This window comes from Alosa alosa, chromosome 1 (assembly GCF_017589495.1).
Source record: "Alosa alosa isolate M-15738 ecotype Scorff River chromosome 1, AALO_Geno_1.1, whole genome shotgun sequence".
NCBI lineage: Eukaryota > Metazoa > Chordata > Actinopteri > Clupeiformes > Clupeidae > Alosa > Alosa alosa.
The window spans coordinates 42,989,435-43,007,509 of NC_063189.1; the positions used below are offsets into that span (position 1 = coordinate 42,989,435).

The 18,075-nt window shown below is 41.9% G+C and overlaps 1 protein-coding gene across 3 annotated transcripts in view; it reads left to right on the top strand.

Moving 5' to 3' along the window:
• nadkb (NAD kinase b) overlaps positions 1–18,075 on the top strand; it is a 37,277-nt gene that overhangs the window by 18,050 nt on the left and 1,152 nt on the right. The window contains exons 1-11 of one of the 3 annotated variants that reach the window (XM_048240202.1): positions 8,865–8,978; positions 9,836–10,111; positions 10,305–10,388; positions 11,072–11,201; positions 12,432–12,540; positions 12,921–13,006; positions 13,237–13,339; positions 14,575–14,729; positions 15,520–15,619; positions 17,259–17,416; positions 17,870–17,952. In XM_048240202.1, coding sequence (XP_048096159.1) covers positions 9,837–10,111; positions 10,305–10,388; positions 11,072–11,201; positions 12,432–12,540; positions 12,921–13,006; positions 13,237–13,339; positions 14,575–14,729; positions 15,520–15,619; positions 17,259–17,416; positions 17,870–17,952 — 1,283 coding nt within the window. In that variant the 5' untranslated portion in view covers positions 8,865–8,978; position 9,836. Of the gene's footprint in view, positions 1–8,864; positions 8,979–9,835; positions 10,112–10,304; positions 10,389–10,586; positions 10,706–11,071; positions 11,202–12,431; positions 12,541–12,920; positions 13,007–13,236; positions 13,340–14,574; positions 14,730–15,519; positions 15,620–17,258; positions 17,417–17,869; positions 17,953–18,075 lie in introns of those variants that run through there. The other 2 variants (XM_048240210.1, XM_048240218.1) reach the window with 2 other exon arrangements.

The following is an 18,075-nucleotide window of genomic DNA, read 5'->3' on the forward strand; positions in this document are numbered from 1 at the left end:
TCAAAAATGCATTGTTTTAATCTTGTAATTCCTGATTCTTTGACAGGAAAAAAGAAAAAGGTATCAAATTTGAATTGTAGATATTCTTATAATTTAGGGCCTTACCTTGCTCCAGAAATCCTGATTAGAAAAGTCCGTCATCTTCAGCGCTTCATCCAGTCCACCACTTCTTTCTTGATATACTTTTAAAAAAGAAACCTTTGTGCAAACAGCAAGTTAAAACTTGACCAGCGGTTATATTCACCTATATTGACAACACAAACTTCAAATTAACTTAGTGATGGTGGGGGTGAATGCTAACTTTTAACTGAAAAGTTCGTGCTTTGATATAAGCATGACGGTGAGCTAACTAACGTTATGCTAGCGTGCTACCTTAAGTTAAAATACCGGTAGGCTATTTCAGTGGTTGTTTAAGCTTAACCTAGGCTACTTTAGTTCCCGATGCTTTATTGAGAAGTCCGCAAAACAGGCGGCCGGTTTTATTTTCATTTTATTTTTTATTTTTACCCGTGCGATCCGGATTCCCGAAGCGGCTCAGGTTAGTTCTGTGGCATAAATTAATTCAAATAAAATCCCAGTTACCAAGCTGGGATTCACGTTAACCACACTAATGGAATAGCCTAGAAATCTAGACGCGCCCCTAGCGGCAGCAAATTAATTTGCTGCTAGGGCTAGTCTAGCAACTCTCCGTTGGCTTTGTGAGCTCCAGAAATCGAAACTTAATCAGGCCATAGACCTCTCCAGAATAAGTCCCGCCTCCTAACTTCCGTATCCATCCAACCTTCGGTCGTCAAATGTCTATGGGAAATAACATGGCGTTTTGAAAGATCGTACCTGTCAAACTCTGTAGGTGACAAAGTAGAAAAAGCTGCTGGGCAGATTGGCCTACACACTTCTCTAGTTTCCACTGGATTTTTTTATTTTCGGTGCCGTTTAAATAGTATAGTCTACAGTATACTACTTAAACGGCACCGACAATCAAAAATCCAGTGGAAACTAGATGGCAGAAGTGTGTAGGCCAATCTGCCCACCAGCTTTTTCTACTTCGCTACCTACAGATGTTTTACCGGTATGATATTTCGAAACGCCATGTTATTTCCATAGACAGTAAAAGAAATGGACGAACAGACTCCGTCGTTTTCAATGGGAGGGCACTGAGTCAAATAGAACGATTTTTCAGTTGGTCCCCCCAGTACTGCGCAGACTCACACTTAACTTTGTGACGTTAGCCATAGAACTGAATCTTGTAACTCATATGATAGATACACAGAAATTCTTCTCACACTTCCTTCGCCTTCAAAGTCATCAAAGTTAAACATTTATTTATTTATGTATTATTATTAATATCATCCTCACCAAGTCGTGTGTTAATGTTGAAGCTACCATACATGATCATCTTCAAAACAGTCATGGTAAAACAAAACAAAGTTATAGCCTTGAAGCTAATCTTCTTTCCACTTTTCGAACTCACGGTCAATCCATGAAAACCTCTGAAATGATTGCTGCGTTTTTTAAAAAAATTAGGTTTACTTTTTGTTATTATTAGGTTGCCTCTGTGTAATGCTTTACCTTAACATAACGGTCGTGTATGCTAGGTTTTGCTTATGAGTTACCGTCATAGACAGTAAGGTGGACTGAGCTTCTTATCCAAACAATACGGTTATCTCCCACGGGCGCCGAAGAGAGATTACGTCAAAGCTAGCTTCCCTCCAACCGAACAAGCTAACCATTCTTCTTACGGGTAACCAACGTTACGGACGAGGTAGTGGAGTCTGTTTTGCCTTTGTAGTGTTTATGTGGATTACACAGAAGCTACAATATCAGCACAGGATATAAGTTATGGTATTTAAAAAAAATCCTAGAATGAATGGGCTTCTATGGGAGTTAGCAGAGAGGGTCCCTCCAGCCTACGTCGATTCTTCTACTTCCGGGAATTCGCCTGCCCCCTTGGTTATTTCCCATAGACAATCGACGCCCGGAAGTTGGATGAATACGGAAGTTACGGAGGCGGGACTTATTCTAGAGAGGTCTATAGAGCATTACAGTCCCGCCCCTCCTCCGAGAGAGCTTAGTTTCCGGAAGTAAATTTCCCATTCATTTCTCCCATTGACAAAATCCGTATCTAAAGAGTTTTAGAGCATGTCTTAGGCTAATCGGCTACGGCGTAACTCATAAGCATACAACATATCATTTCGAGTGAAAAAACGAAGAGAAAGTCCAAAAAAAGTCAAAGGTACAAGACTGTGTACATATTTTCATTTCCGAGCGAAGGAACTACTCATCCCATAAACCACCTCACTGAAAAATATATAAGCGCACGAACCAGCGCGAAATCATTTCCAACCTGCGAGAGCACGCGAACCCTTTCCTCCAAACAATGATTTTTATATAGTTAATAGCAGTTATTTCAGGAGTAATCGTGTAAATAATAGTGTTTTGGTATTGAATGTTATATTTACCATCGCGTATTTTATATCGTGTGTGTGTGTGTGTGTGTGTGTGTGTGAAAGCGGTAAACGTTACGTTAGCAACATTGTACAGTGCTTCGTATCTGACTGCCATCCTGATGCATGGTCTGCTCTTGGACCACCATATTCAGTTTATTTCAGTTTAACTTGCTGTGAATTATTACACAAAATGTTCATTAAATGTACGAAGAAGTATTTCTAGGTTAATGATTGATGATATGGCTCGTACAGTATGAAGGCTACAGTAGCCTAGCTAATGTTAACTAGCATTACCAACCTCCCTGCAAAACTCACCACACAACTTCGTACAGTAGGTTTGATAGGTCTTGTCCCTCATGCTGGCCCTTACAAAACCCACAAGCTGACCCTCGACACACAACAGTCAATAATGTGACCCGAATTAAAGTGGTTTTCACCCCTTTGGACACTCATTTCATCATTGAAACAGTAAAATATTCACGGGGGCATGGACGGTTTGCTGCATTTTACTGCAGTGTCTAGTTCTAGCCGGTGGTAGCATCCAGCCTGTGCTACCAGCTAGCTAGCTAGTTCAAAGGTTTAAGTACTTAATGGAGATATACAGGGCTTTTTATGCCTCGACTAAGTTAATGTTTCATAGAAACAACAAAGTCACTAAAACATAATATATTTCATACCTGTGTTGCAGCATGTAGGCTAATGTTAGCAGCATTATAATGACATTCTAATGTCTGAAAGGCTAATGACTGAAAAGTTAAGTGTGCAAACTAGCATTTACAGTGTTCTATTTCAGTGTTTCCCCTACAATGTATTCATCAGCGGCGCAGCGCCGCTCCTGGAATTCAAGCGCCACTGCAAAAAAAGTCGCCTAATTTAAAAAAAAATATAGACGCAAGTAGGGTTGGGTATCGTTTGGGTTTTATCCGATACCGGTGCTAAATCAATACTTTTAAAACGGTGCCGGTGCCGTAACGGTGCCTGAACCGGTACTTTGTATTTAAATTAAAATGGTCTAAAGCAGGAATTGCTTTTTTTATTGATAAGACACATTTGAAGAGGAAATTGAACTGTTATTCAATTTACTATCAATATCTCATTGCTCCTACGCATAATAGCCTACATTTAAAGGTTAAAACAGCTTGCCATGGATGCACACACAATGGTAAGCTCTGCTTTCAAGTTTACCCAGTGTAGTCGGTTTGCCATAAGGTATGTTAAACCCGCTTGCCATATAGAACTGCCAGGTCATGGACAACGGCATTTGCAAGCAAGCTAATCTGACAGCGACTCTTTCTGAATTATTTTCCAATTAATTTAGTGTGTTCACAAATGGTTCAAGAAATTTCATGTCTTCCCCATAACACGCATTAAAAGTTTTGAACATGTTAGGCTACATGTCAGTGTTGAAATGTTTAGATTCCCAGTGCTAGGCATTTTAACAGCAACTATGGCTATCGCTATACCAGTCAGCTGAGTTTAATTAGCGATAAAGCAATGGAGGGTTCGTAGCCTCTTTGACAGCTCAGTGACATCGGGTATGTAACCTACATATTTATGTTTTCGCCAGCTAACTTTTAACATGATCTTCATATTCATTGTGATGCTATATGGACCTCATGCATATGAACGATTAATATCATGCCATTATGTTGTTTAGAACACACCGTGAAATAAAATGTTCATCTTACAACTTTGCTGATAACATTTCAAATAAATGCCAGCTAAGCGCATTAGCAAAGATATTGTGTAACGTATACTGTTGATGTTGTTATAGTTGTGATAGCCTTTTGCTTGTGTGTAGTTAGGCCCACTGCTAGATTTTGACAGGAGCTCGTGATATCGCTTTAAAGCTACTTGGGCTCCATAAGCTGTCAAACACTGTCCACTTTCGCCTATAGTGGTGACCCCTCTGGTTTATACATCCAGTGTTTATGTTAGCTAACTGTATCTGGATGTGTTGCTATCAGAGCAAGAGTTAGAGATGGCGCATGACATGCAGTGATGCCTCGTAAAAAAAAAAAAAAGCGAGATTTAAGCACCCGAAATGAGGCACCGAAATCCATGTTGTTATTCGATGCAGTTACTACCGTTTGCGTCAGCACCGGTGCCATATTAGAACCGTGTTTCGGTGCCCAACCCTAGACGCAAGTGAACTTCAGGAACAGCTGCCGTTCGTTCAGGTTTCATGTCAACAAATAATAGTAGGCTAACGTTGAAGGCGCAGTCAGGGATTCCACAGGAGATCACGCTTGTTTGTGTTTATGTTTAAGTTTATTAGCAGACGCAATTTTGTGCAAAAAACGTAGCCTACATTATGTTAACCAAGGAACCAAATTAAATACGCCAGCGAGATAGCTCGCCCCTACCTTCAGTACCCTATTCCCAGATAAATCCACGCATTGTTTAGTTTTTGTTTGTGATACAGACAATGCTTTCAAGCCCTGTGTTGCTAACATACCTAGGCTGTGAAACTAAGGTCTAGCTAGCCTATTGGTGGGTTTAATTGAATTTGAGTAATAGGATACGCAAGCATTACATCTGAGATAGTTTGTAATTCCTGTAGAGCTCACCAAAATTATAGATATGATACAAGACACTTATCTGCACTTATCCAAGATAGATTTTCTTCGAATTTTTGACCATTTATTTTACCAAATGACATGGGAAACATAATTCATTTCATCCACATATTCTTATGCACCATGCACAACAATGCTACTAAGTTAGCTTAAAGGTCTCATCTCATCGTTTTTTCATTAATTTTGCAGTGGTCTGTAGTGTTGATGAATGCCCTGTGAGCCGGTTCTGGTGATAAAAAATGCTGTCCTGCATCTGTTTCATGCTGTTCTAGTTTGGTGGGGAAGGTGGGCGGGGAGGAACGACTGGATTTCGCCTCTAGTCATGAATATTAATGACATGCTAATGAATTCACCTCTGATTGGCAGTACTGTGACACTTCCTCCAGTGCGTCCTCATCCGATTCTGCCTGTGCTATGCTCCATATTCAACTTTACAGTGCTAAAACCTGGCTAAAACTCGAGTCAAAACTGTTGCACAAAATGTCTTTGGAGATACAACTTCATCCGAGTAGGAAGAAGAACCGCTTCCTGATCGTTTGTCGGTGAACGTTGGTTTAATAGAATGGTAACAATTGCATGTCCGCTTAAAATTTCTCCTAAAAGAGGTAAACGTTTGTGGCAATAGTCATCTTGCATTCAAGTAATAAACAGTTGGAAACGTTTTAAAATAAAGACCTATTTCTTTACACAGTCAAGTCTTTGCAATCTTCCTAGTAGATATTTTACTTCACAACACAGGTTATAAGCACCCTAAATGCAGTTCAGCCACTGACCTAGCCTGCTAATTGTAGCCGTGAGAATCAAGCCAGCGTCATGGGCCGTCACGGCATTAAAGTGACAGGCACTCAATTCGACTTGCACAGCACCAATACAGTGTAATGGCATGAAAGAGAAGTCTATATAGTTTATACAGTGCTGTGCAAAAGTTAAGACACCCATGCTGAAATTGACTAAAGGGAGGAATAAAAAACATATTTTGCATTTTGTCTTAATGCCTTAATAAAAAAATAAAAAATAGGACATCAATTATTTTTTAATGCATCATGTATCGTAAATAAATACATTATATATAAATGTCTTAACTTATGCACAGCACTGTATATTCTAAATAGTAATAGTTTGTACAGTGGCCTACAGTGTACAGTTGTACAGTGGCTAATACTAATAATGTAAATGAAAAAGGTGAAAGAAAAACATGAATAATCCTGTTCAAGTACTGCAATAATCATGCTTGTGTTGATGGTTATGTCATCAATTTGTAACTCAATCTGTCCATTTACAATACAAATCAATTTGTAACTCAATCTGTCCATTTCTTTCACAAAATCACCATTTAAGGAGTCATTTTTTCAAATGTTTTTTTTGGGGGGGGGGCTTCCTACGATCAACAGCACCGCTGCTAGAAAAAATTGTAGGGGAAACACTGTATTTGATGGTGTATTGGCCCTGACTAAGTTCGTGTGATATATAAACCACAATCCTTGTTGATACAAGTACCAATGCTCGTCTAGAAAGTTTTTATTCACATTAAGATTTTCTGTGAGTCTACCATGTGCAGTTAAGTTTTTATGGCTTATACCCGAATTGTCAATGGAGAAATTGCATTGAATTCTTACTTCCGGAAACTCCTGTGGGCGGGACTGTGATGCTCTATTGAAATCGTGTATAGAGTCGTTAGGTGGGCTTAACATAATGATTGATGGCAGAGTTGCAATGGTTTGGCTTGAATTCCCTGCTACTTGAAAACAAATAAGATGGATGTTGCTGCTGGCGAACAGTGTGACACGAGTTAGGCTTTTATTATGTTGGCAAACGTTTGAACTAGCCAACTAGCTCCGCTGGTGGGAAACGCATGGGATTCATAGCGCTGCCGCTGTCCTATTGCGTGCAGAGGGAATTTGAAAGACAACGGATTGTCCCGCCCCTCGACTGAGCACTGCGAACGGTGAGTGCCCAGACCCTACATTTTAATGTGGGTCTGGCTCGCCAGGCTACTAATGGAACGGAACTCACTAAAATGAGTGAGACCTCGAAATAGGCTAAGGCAGGTTTGGCCTTTTAGCAAGGTTGATGGAATCTTGCTAAAATCTTGCTCCGCCTATGTATAATCTTTGATTGCACCTCTGCAGGGATTGAAGGATTGCACTTCTGCGATAACCATCTCTCCAGTGACATCTCCTGGACATTTGTATAGTCTAAATCATACCTGTCAACACTCCCGTTTTTCCCGGGTTTCTCCCGTATTTCAAGGTCATCTCCTAGCACACTCCCGTTTTGTTATTTCTCCCGGAAAACTCCCGTAATTTGCATGGCCATCAAACTTCATTTTAAAAGCATTGATCCATTCAGGTTGCCAGATTGTGTATGAAATACACCCTACACATACACGATCACTTAGTTTCAATTTCAACCGTTTTGTCATAGGCTAAAACCTGGCAACCCAAAGCCCAAATTAGGAAGCGGGTGCCAACTGCGCAGTCTCGTCGGCAAGCTTTGTGTCTCGTCGGCAAGCTTTGTGTGCCGACGAGCGGGCTAGTTGAATACTCCAGAACCTGTCCAGAACTAGCTGTTGGGAATTTAATTGATTAAGACATCACATAAACTGTTATTGAGTGTTGTTGATACACTGACTTGTTCCCTCGGAACCAAATCTGACAGCAAGCAGCTTTGGAGTTTTGGAAGTAGGCTGCAGGCAGGCAACTGGTGGATCCATAACTGGCATGTGTAAGGTAATGGTAAGGTAAAAGCAACGACCGAAATGCAGTGTTGAAACACGTGTATGAAACGTAGTAAATATGCAAACACAGATCCGGTATAAACACTGACCCCCCTCCCGTTTTTGGAAAGTTCAGTGACAGACAGGGGCATTGGGGATTTCCAACAGGACACTCCCCTAAATGTTAGTCAAGAACGCAATTAAACTATGTTCTGTAGGCTAGGTGAGATCGACTTTATTTTTTAATGCACCAACCTTATTTTTGAGGAAATTGTTAGTCAGACATAGGTACAACAGTGAAATTGCCCCTGTAGATAGATCGCTGCCCAATTTTGGCAATTGGGCAAACTCTTGATAGTCCTACTGAAACAGCAGCATAGGCTACATCACTTCATGTAAATCCTATAGCCAGGTTTAAGAAAAATGTATTGGACGCGACGGAAATCAGTCACCCCACTAGGCTACCCCGTCAGGCCAAGATGTTCAACATGTTTATGGGACAAATTGACGCGTCATGGGAATAAAGGGCCTTAGCCTAAGTGTTGTGATTGTTGTGTAAGATGGGTTAGGAATAGCCTACAAAGAGGATAACCACGGCTCTTCGGTGACTGTCTCAGCTTGTTTTGAGCCATCATAAACCAGCTTGGCCAGACTTTCCCTTGTAGGCCTATTCCCCAGACAGGGATGAGTCACTATGGGTTACCTCAACTTGCGAACTCATAAGTATTTTGATTTGGCGGATCCTGGGGCTGTACGGTCACCTCTGGCCTACACGACACCCGTGAGGCTTTGAGGTGACTGTCTCAGGCTAAAGAAGTCTCCAAATCAGACTAGGCTACGTCTTGGTTTCACAAGTTGGTTACAACTCACACGACAATACTAGACTAGCATTCGAGGATAGGCTACTTTTAAATTGGCTACATAATGGCAACCCGGCTTAAGCCGATTAACAGAAACATCATGGAGGACTTTGGCCATACACGTGTTTATTAAGAAGTTGAGTCAATATAAGTAACTACTTTTTATGTTGTCGTTTAGTTTTTCAACCAGCAACTCCAAAATAGTCTTGGTGAAGGCCTGACACATTTTTTCACCAAAACATTAAGAACTTCTGCATGACGTCAGCGCGTCATACAGCATACAGTCATGAGGTAGCCAGCATTGGATCTCAAGCGTAAGCTAGCCCATACACCGGAGATGGCTAACACAACCGCATTCTTTTTATCGTTATTTTAGGTAATATGATTATTATATTGTTTGTTAACGATTACATGGTACTATAAGATACTTGTCGCTAGTTTTTGAACCAAACTCCGGGGTAACTCGCCTCATCTTCAGTAGTTAGCTAGCTAGCTACCTAGTGCTACTTAGCGAACGATGAGCTAATCCTGCTAGCTAACAATATGTTATGTGACAGACATAAAGAGAGCTGTAATGCCACTGTAAATTAGCTTTTTAGGAGGTAAGTTAGCTTTTAGCTAGCTACACAATATACTATTTTAAAACTCCGTGTTGGTTGTTAACTCCAGCTGTCATTTATGAGCAACACAATCGTTTAACCAGGTGAATGTTCGCAAAACGAAAGAGAAATTAGAATTCGCAAGTTAACAGTTGGTTATTTAGCGATAATGTTAGTTGGCTAAGAGATTTTAGCGTTTTTAGGAAGCTAACGTTAACGTTAGCTGGGGAAGTTTGTAATGTCCTCATGTTTGAATTGTCAATTTTACCTGTCTTAACCGCAACTAAAAGTATTCTTCAATGACTGATTTCGTCCCATAACGTCAGGCAATAGCTTTATATACATTGTTGATGGATCAAACTTGATCATGTAACCAGCTTTCTAGAAAGTCAATAACATTACTTATTAGCCAGCAATGTTACAACTTTATATCCATGTCAGTTTACATTTACATACAGTTATTGTCTGTCACCAGTGACTGAAACGGTGCTCTTTGGAAGATACTGAATGGAATTGTCGAGTTAGGTATATATGTGATTGAAATGGATTTATTTGGGCAGTTGGCTAACACACTTAGATAAGTGTCCTTATATTTAGTGGGTTGAACTCTGTAACGTGATTTACGGCCTTGTAGAATGGAAGGTGTGGAGGAGAGGCGACCTATCAAGAAGACAGAAAGCAAGGCGAATTGTACCGCGTCTGACCGGCCACCTAGACAGAGGGAGCGTCAGGGGAAATCACCTCGCAGGCGGCGTGAAGTGAAGAGGTCGCAGCGACGACTGGATGGTCAAGAACAGCTGTTGTGGGGCGGCGAACCGCGGAGGTTACCTGGACAACATGAGCTCTCCGAACCCACGGGCTCGACAGTAGAGACGTCTGATAGCTCTCCCAAGAGATGGGATAGGTGCAGGTACTCCCAGTAATCCATGTGTTTTTATGTAGCAGTAAAACAGATGAACAGAAATAACGTATATTTGTTCACTCTTGTATAACCTACATTGGTTGTAAATCTACGAATGCAGTTGCAGAGATTTACAAATTAGTCTTATATTGTTTTCCAAATAGACAAGTGAGTCTTATATTGTTCATGCCATGAATTTCAGACGACCCCATTTTCTTCATGGACCATATCCAACCACTCATTTTGGACCCAAAGCCTGCATTCTACCCAACCCAACCTCAATCATGTAAGTGAAACAAATTGTTGTTACACGCTCAGGGAATCTCTGCTGCTTGAGACATCATGTGTTAGTTTTGTCGTTGCCCTCCCGATTCCTGTGTCATTCGATAAGATAAGGCAGCTGGCTTTAGCTCTGATTGGTTGTTGGGGATTGGTGGGAAGGTGCACTCCGCACACGATACCTTGTTGGAAGAGTAAATCACAGTTGTCCTGCCTGGACCTCATGTCCAGTCAACACGCCAAGCGAACAGAGGTTCAGCCCTTCCCACAGCCTGAGGTCAAAATGCCTGCTCTTCACTGCATGAAACAGGATGGGGAAAAATGGTACAGTTCATGGATGGCTACAAGCTAGTGGCACTTAATATTTTTTATTGTGTGTCATTTTGTTGTTGAAGTTTATGCAAATTATTTGTTGCCATTGTAAATTCTGATAGTTTTCTATTCCGTTGACCTGTGCTGTGACTGGTGAGATTGCATTTTTGAAAACGTTAATCTGCCAGTCTGGATATTCTGGTTGGGCTGTTGTTAAAAGAGAGAGTCTGTGTGTGTGTGTGTGTGTGTGTGTGTGTGTGTGTAGCATTCAGTTCGTTCAAAGCCCTTTGAGTTGTGTTGCATAAGCGGGGTAGAGGTAGCGCTTACTTATTGCTGAAATCACATGTGGAATGCTATGTCTCCTATGTCTTGGCATAGGCATATCCAAGACCCAGCCAGTCAGCGCTTGACTTGGAACAAGCCACCAGTCAATGTCCTGGTCATCAGGAAGATTCGTGACGAGAGTCTACTGGAACCTTTCAAAGAGCTTTGCCGTTTCCTGGTGGAGGTACTGAATGAGGTCTTTTCAAAACATTCAAGGCCCGTGTGGGTGTGTGTGTGGGTGTGTGTGTGTGTGTGTGTGTGTGTGTAACCACAAAGTGGGCCATGACCTATAAAATGTTAGGCTTTGGTTTATTTTCTGACAGACTAAATACTAAGTGCAGTATTCTTTCTTTTTAATTGGTCAACAAGTTGATTTCAGGTTTTTCATAAGAACAGGTCAACAAGTTTTTTTCTTAAAAACTGGTCAAAGTTGATTTCAGGTTTTTCTAGTATTTCAAGCATGCGACTTCCAAGTTTTTCAGCTTCATTGTTTGTGATGGACATGATGGTTGACTGACATTTCAGTGTTCTGTGAGGGTTTCCCTGCTCAGTCACACCCCTCTGGAATCTCCGGAAAATGTTAAATTATCATCGATTGATGCTTCCAGGGAAGGGCAGGGAAAGGCCTAGTGATCAGTGGTCCTCACTTTCCAGGTTGAGGAAGAATACTGTGATAGAACACTATCATCAAACTGGTCTGATTAAGCATTGAGAACTCAACAGGTCCATAATCTCTGTAGGAACCTGTGTAAACTGTAGCACGACTAGTTAGGCCAGAGTGAAAGGTGACGTCACCGCACAATTATTATGGCTCATAAACAGTATAAATTAGTGACTAACACGCCATGATTCACTGTATGAATACCTGAACTAGAAATAGAAAATAGAGTATGATATAGTGTATGATAAATTAGCATTGCAAAATCAAAATTAAATGTTTATATTTTGATCTCTGTGCATTGTGGGAATTGCACTGTACAGTACCATGGACTGCAGTAATCCTAAAGATGGGGGCAGGAAAAATAAGAGTAGATGTTCATCTGGAGTATGGTGCTCTTTACAGTTGGATGTCATATCAACATCATTACTGATATAGAGATTCAACTTAGTACCGTGTTTTGAATGGCTTAGGGTAACTGCTAATTCACACTGACTGGAGTGTCCAGATGTGTTGTCATATAGAGTAGTCTTTCCTCAATCCGTTCGTGTTTCTGTGCATTGTCTCAGTGAGTTTAACTTCCTGGTACCTTGTAGCTCTCTGCACCACGTTATCAATTATGCTCTATTGTCAGGACATAATGGCATGCTGAGTTCTTGGCAGTACACATTACAATAGAGTTAGAACAAACAAAGGTTTTGATGTGTTCACATCTTTTCATGGGGTGTGTTTTTCCTTTATTGGTCTGTCTTTCAGGAAAAGAAGTTGATGGTGTTTGTTGAGAAGAAAGTCGCGGATGATGTCACTCTCACAAACGATGAAGCCTTCTCTTCTATTTGTAAAAAACTCTGCACTTTCAGAGAAGGTGTGGTATCTGCAGTTTCTAGGCTGCACCTAATTTCCAGTTCATGCTAAATCATTGTTTATGTTTGCCAAGGTGTGGTGGCAGGAGTTCAAATCTTATTTGTGAAAAAGTTGCGAAAGTAACAATGTACTTGTAAATTACACGTGTTTTCTCCATCACAGTATCCACACCCATCAAAACTGTGTTTAAGTCTTCTTTTAAATGGTAATTACCGTATATTACCATGTTAACCATGTCCTGGTTTCAGTGACCATTATCTTTTTAGTAGTCACAGTCTCTCTTGAGCATAAGGATATGGAATATATTGATTTCCTAGAAATGTACCATAAATTATTTCTGTACATCTTGATCCTGAGGTTCCTGTATTTTTTTCTTGGTAGGCTTTGATGACATATCCCATTGTATCGACCTCATCATCTGTCTGGGTGGAGATGGAACCCTCCTCTACGCATCCTCCCTATTCCAGGTACGACAACCATAACTCTAATCTACTCTCTCTCTGTAGTTCATGGCATTTTTTGTATTAAACTCCAAAGCCTATCTAGAGAAATGTGCAAGGAAAGGGTTAAAAGACAGTACTAAAACTATTGAGGAAGTAGAGTTTCAAAATATCCTCTCTTTGCAATGCATGACCATAACAAGGAAGTGTGGCTTGTGGGTTTTGATTGGGTGTTGATGGTGTGTTTCTCCTTAAAGGGAAGTGTTCCTCCCGTAATGGCTTTCCACCTGGGCTCATTGGGTTTCCTCACGCCCTTCAAGTTTGAGTCTTACAGGACAGAAGTGGCCAAAGTTTTTGAAGGTGAGCTTTCCCGCACAGGACAGCAAAAGGGTGTCATCGGTGGCCAGCTAGTGCTACTGATCTCATGAGGAGTCAGATGGTCATGCGCGGATAACATTTTCAGTGTGCCTAATGTCATACGGTTCCGAGTAATCCTCAGAGTAATTCCTTTTCACAACCCTTTTCCGCCTGTAGGCTACAGATATTCCACAGGCCATCTTAATTGCAACAACACACAACTGATCTTACCGCTGATAGCAGTTATTTTTTTGCCCTAGTTACCACTGAATTTCTTTAAAATGCTCCAAGTTGGTGGGGACATAATCATGGGCTTAGTTTGACTGTAAATGAGTAAAAAAAACTGTTAAGGTCTTAAATCGGTGTACTACAGGGTTCCCACGGCTCATGGAATTTCTGGAATATCATGGAATTTTGGAAAGTCTATTCCAGACATACAGTAGCAAGTCATTTTTGTCTTGAACGCTACATGGCTGCTCTGAAATCTTTGGTTGGTTCACATTTGACTTACAGTGGGAACTCTGGTACTATCCCTTTCATGACATCAAGAGATGAAAAGAATGAAGGGTGTAGGAAGAGGGAGCAGGAGTCAGTTTAAGGAAAAAGTAGCAAGTCAAAAAAGGTGGTTCCTCCGCACTTCTGAATTCCACTCTGGTGCTTCATGGGAACGGATCAATCGTATAGAGAGGGAGAAGGATCACCGGAACACACAGAGTATGTAGTGTGGTGCACAACAGACTAATATTTCGATTGGCGTCTACCATCTTCATCAGAGTCCATGCTGTGCACCACAATAAAATACAACCAAAACCCAACTCTGTATGCTCTGGTGATCCCTTCCCTCGCTGAAAGGAAGAAGTCTTTGAGTTCAAAAAGTAAATAAAAGAGTCTGTGCTCCCTTTACTTTCACAAATTGAAGGGTCATGTCACTCTAGCACCCTCTACTGGTGCTCACCTCTTAGTGACTCCTACCCTGTAGTTTTTAGTTTTTACCTACTAATTCAATGGCATAGGGTGGAGAAAACCTTCCTTGGTGCCAGAATATTGTCCTGTGTGTGCTAACTTAACATAATATATGTCAGTTTATTCAAGGAAGGGACAAGTGCTATTTTGGCTACAGTAGAGCTGTTGAATTATGTTTTTGTTAATAAATGAAAGATAAACAAGTGAAATGTTTAGTGGATGGCCAGATTTCCTGACGGTGCATATGTGTTTGTGTGTGTGTGCACGTGGACCAGGAAACGCGGCCATCATCCTTCGCAGCCGTCTGAAGGTGAAGGTGGTGAAGGACGCGCCGGAGCGGAGTGGGCAGAGTGGAGGCCCTGAGGAGAACGGTCTGGAGCCTCACAGCCACGGCAGCAGTGAAGCCGGCAAAGTCACGCAACAGCTGCAGGTCTGCACGCACTTACTGCACGCACGCACATGCAAACAACAGGCATAATGTACAATAACATCCATACACAGTCATGTAGCACATGTATAACACACACATTGTCAGAGACAAGCATAAACAGGAACAACTGGAAGAAGGAGAATGACAACCAATATTACTGCAGGCATGAGGATTGATGGTGTGTAGACGTAGCTAGAATTCTAAGAATGGACAGTAGTGTCATCATGGTTGACTGGAAGGGCTGTGGAAGCAGGCCAGGTAGTTGTGTACCCAGAGCTGTTTTGCATTCGAATTTGCATGCTGTGCACATAAAGATCAACAACGAACACACAGGGTTCACATTGTGCATTTGACGTACCTCTCAAGAAACTATATTCGGTTTCTCTGCGACAGACATCTTGTTTTTCTCCCCTTGTTCCATCTCCATGGAGACTGTCATAAAAGAAGAGTGAGCATGTGTTATTGACACAACAGATGGTCGGAATTCGCAGGTTTGTTTAGCAATATGGAAAGCTGACCGCTGAAACCCTTTGATGGAAGAAGCCTCAGATGCCTTGGGATCGCTCCTGTTACAAATTAACCCAGTTCTGTTTGTGTGGGGGGCAGGAGGCTGAAGTACACTCGTGCCCAGTTTGCTGTCGTTTCGATCTGACTGCTTTCATTTTCTCTCTGAACGACATTTTCCCCATGTAGTCCGACTGTAGTATGCAATCTGTATAGAGGACTTGGTGTTCTGTGGCCCCTGGTTTGTGTGACCTATGTGTTGAGTAGCGTGCTTCTGTTTGTGCAGGTGCTGAATGAGGTGGTAGTGGACAGAGGTCCCTCGTCCTACCTGTCCAACGTGGACCTGTATCTTGACGGCCGTCTCATCACTTCCGTGCAGGGAGATGGTAAGTCTGTGATGCTTACCTGGTGCCAGGTGGAGGTGGGATCAACATTTACTCTGCGATCATTTGCACGCCCCCTGTCCACATGCAGGGTTAGATTGTGCTTATTACAGTACGTTGCACTGATCAACACTGTCCCCTGCCCAAAGAAGTGTCTTCATCTTGGCTGAAGTGGTTCTCACACGTGTAGTCTTCCACACATGTAGGGTGACCCTCAGGCCAGCATGCCTCTTCATGCCTCTTTGTGTGCAATGACAGCAGAAACTGGATACAAGTCAATCTTGTAAAACAGCATGGCAAAAAGATAAAGCAAATCTTCAAAACTACTTACCAATACTTACCTAGTACCTTTACCCTAGTACAGCTCTGTTTGGAAATCAAGAAGTCCTCTTGAATTTGTTTTTTAGTGGTGTAAATATGCAGTTTTTTGGTAAAAAATAATAATAAAAATCACCCTGACCATTGTGCACAGCCTAATTGTGACTTCAGAAATACATTTAAAAATGTACAAGAGAAAACCACACATTGCACCTTTTGAAAAAGTGTCTTGTTTATTATGGGAGGCCAAACAATTCAAAAGCTTCAGCAAAAAAGGACACCACCCATCCAGCTGGACGGAGCTAGCGACCCAATTGGGCAGCGCGGCGCTATCCGTTCAAACTAAGTTTATGCAAAACAGGACACCACCCATCTAGCTGAACATAGCGAGAGATCCAACTGGGTGGCGCGCCGCTATCCACATTGGAACGTTTGGGCGGCGCTATCCACATTGGAATGTTTCAACATAGCGAGAGATCCAACTGGGCTGCGCGGGGCTATCCATATTGGAACGTTTGAAATGAATTAATAAAAAAAGATTACAAAATCTTTTCTAAAACAGTTACTATACACATATAGTAAAATGTCATAAGAAATAAAGTTACAATAACGACAAATTGAATGGTTTATTCATAGATAATCATTCATTGTTTCACCAAGAAATATTTCCTCTATCAGAGTGGTTGCCAAGCAACGCCTAGACTTCATAACTTCAAAGACTGGAACTAATCAGTTTTAGGCTAAATTAATTTGGTAAACAGGACTGAGAAGTGGAAGGGTAATATGAAATTCCTATGTATGTTATTACTTAAAAACTGTGTGAATTCATTATGAGTTGTTTTCATTGATAATAATACCGTATCATTTCAGTAATCTCCCAATAATCCCATGTTCAAATAAGTATCTGAGTCGTGATCAGTTTGATGGGAATAGCATGTGACTTTCTACACACATTGAAAACATTGCAATCCTGTTATTGATATTTTAGGCAGCGCGAGATAGTTATAGCGCGACTTGACTAGGCGGTGTCTGTGTTGGCCAACTCGATAGCGCAGTTGTTGGACAGCGCGCGATGGTCTCTGGTTAGCGCAACTTGACTAGGCGGTGTCTGTGTTGGCCAACTCGATAGCGCAGTTGTAACATTGGACAGCGCACGATGGTCTTAGGTTAGCGCAGCTTGACTCAATAGCGCGAAGTGCAGCTGAATGGGTGGTGTCTGTGTTGGCCAGGCTTTTGATTTGTTTGGCTCGCCATAGTTTATTCTGCATGCCTATTACAATACCAATTGGTTTGCTGTACTATTAAGATCCATGTTGTCCCACAGGAGTCATTGTGTCCACGCCGACGGGCAGCACAGCTTACGCTGCAGCCGCAGGAGCCTCCATGATCCACCCCAACGTGCCGGCCATCATGGTCACGCCCATCTGCCCCCACTCGCTCTCTTTCAGGCCCATCGTGGTGCCTGCCGGGGTGGAGCTCATGGTGAGCGAGCGCCAGGGGGATGGTGGTCGGGGGAAGAGGGAGAGAGGGGGGGGAGGGTCGTGGGAAGATAGGTTCTAATACATATCAATATTAGATCATAACTAGTCTGGGTTTCACCAGACTAAGCTCAATCTTTTAAGATTGAACATCGATCTGGGGAGTCCGCTATGTATTTTTTACTGCACAAGAGGCGTGATCAAGGGGCATAGTTCAAATGACTCTGTACGCAATTGGATAGCCATTCACCAATCTGACCAACGAACTAGGTGACGTTCAAAATCAAAGAATTGTGGAAGTCATGCCACTGTATCTGCTGTTGATGCACATGGCTAGTGAGCCTAAAGTGATACGAATGACGAACATCAGACACCTCTGGTTACTGCTGTGTTTTGTCTGTGTTGTGAAGGTTACGGCATTGCCACTTGTGTAATGTGGTCTGTTTTGTCTGTGCAGATTATGCTGTCCCCGGATGCACGAAACACAGCCTGGGTGTCATTCGATGGCAGGAAGAGACAGGAGATCAAGCATGGGGACAGGTGAGCACCACTCTATCTAACTCTCTCTCAGTCCCTCTAACACACAGCTATATTCATACCTACATAGATCCACCCTGGCCTGCTCCGCCAGGCTGCCACTTCTGAAAACTCCATTCTCCACAT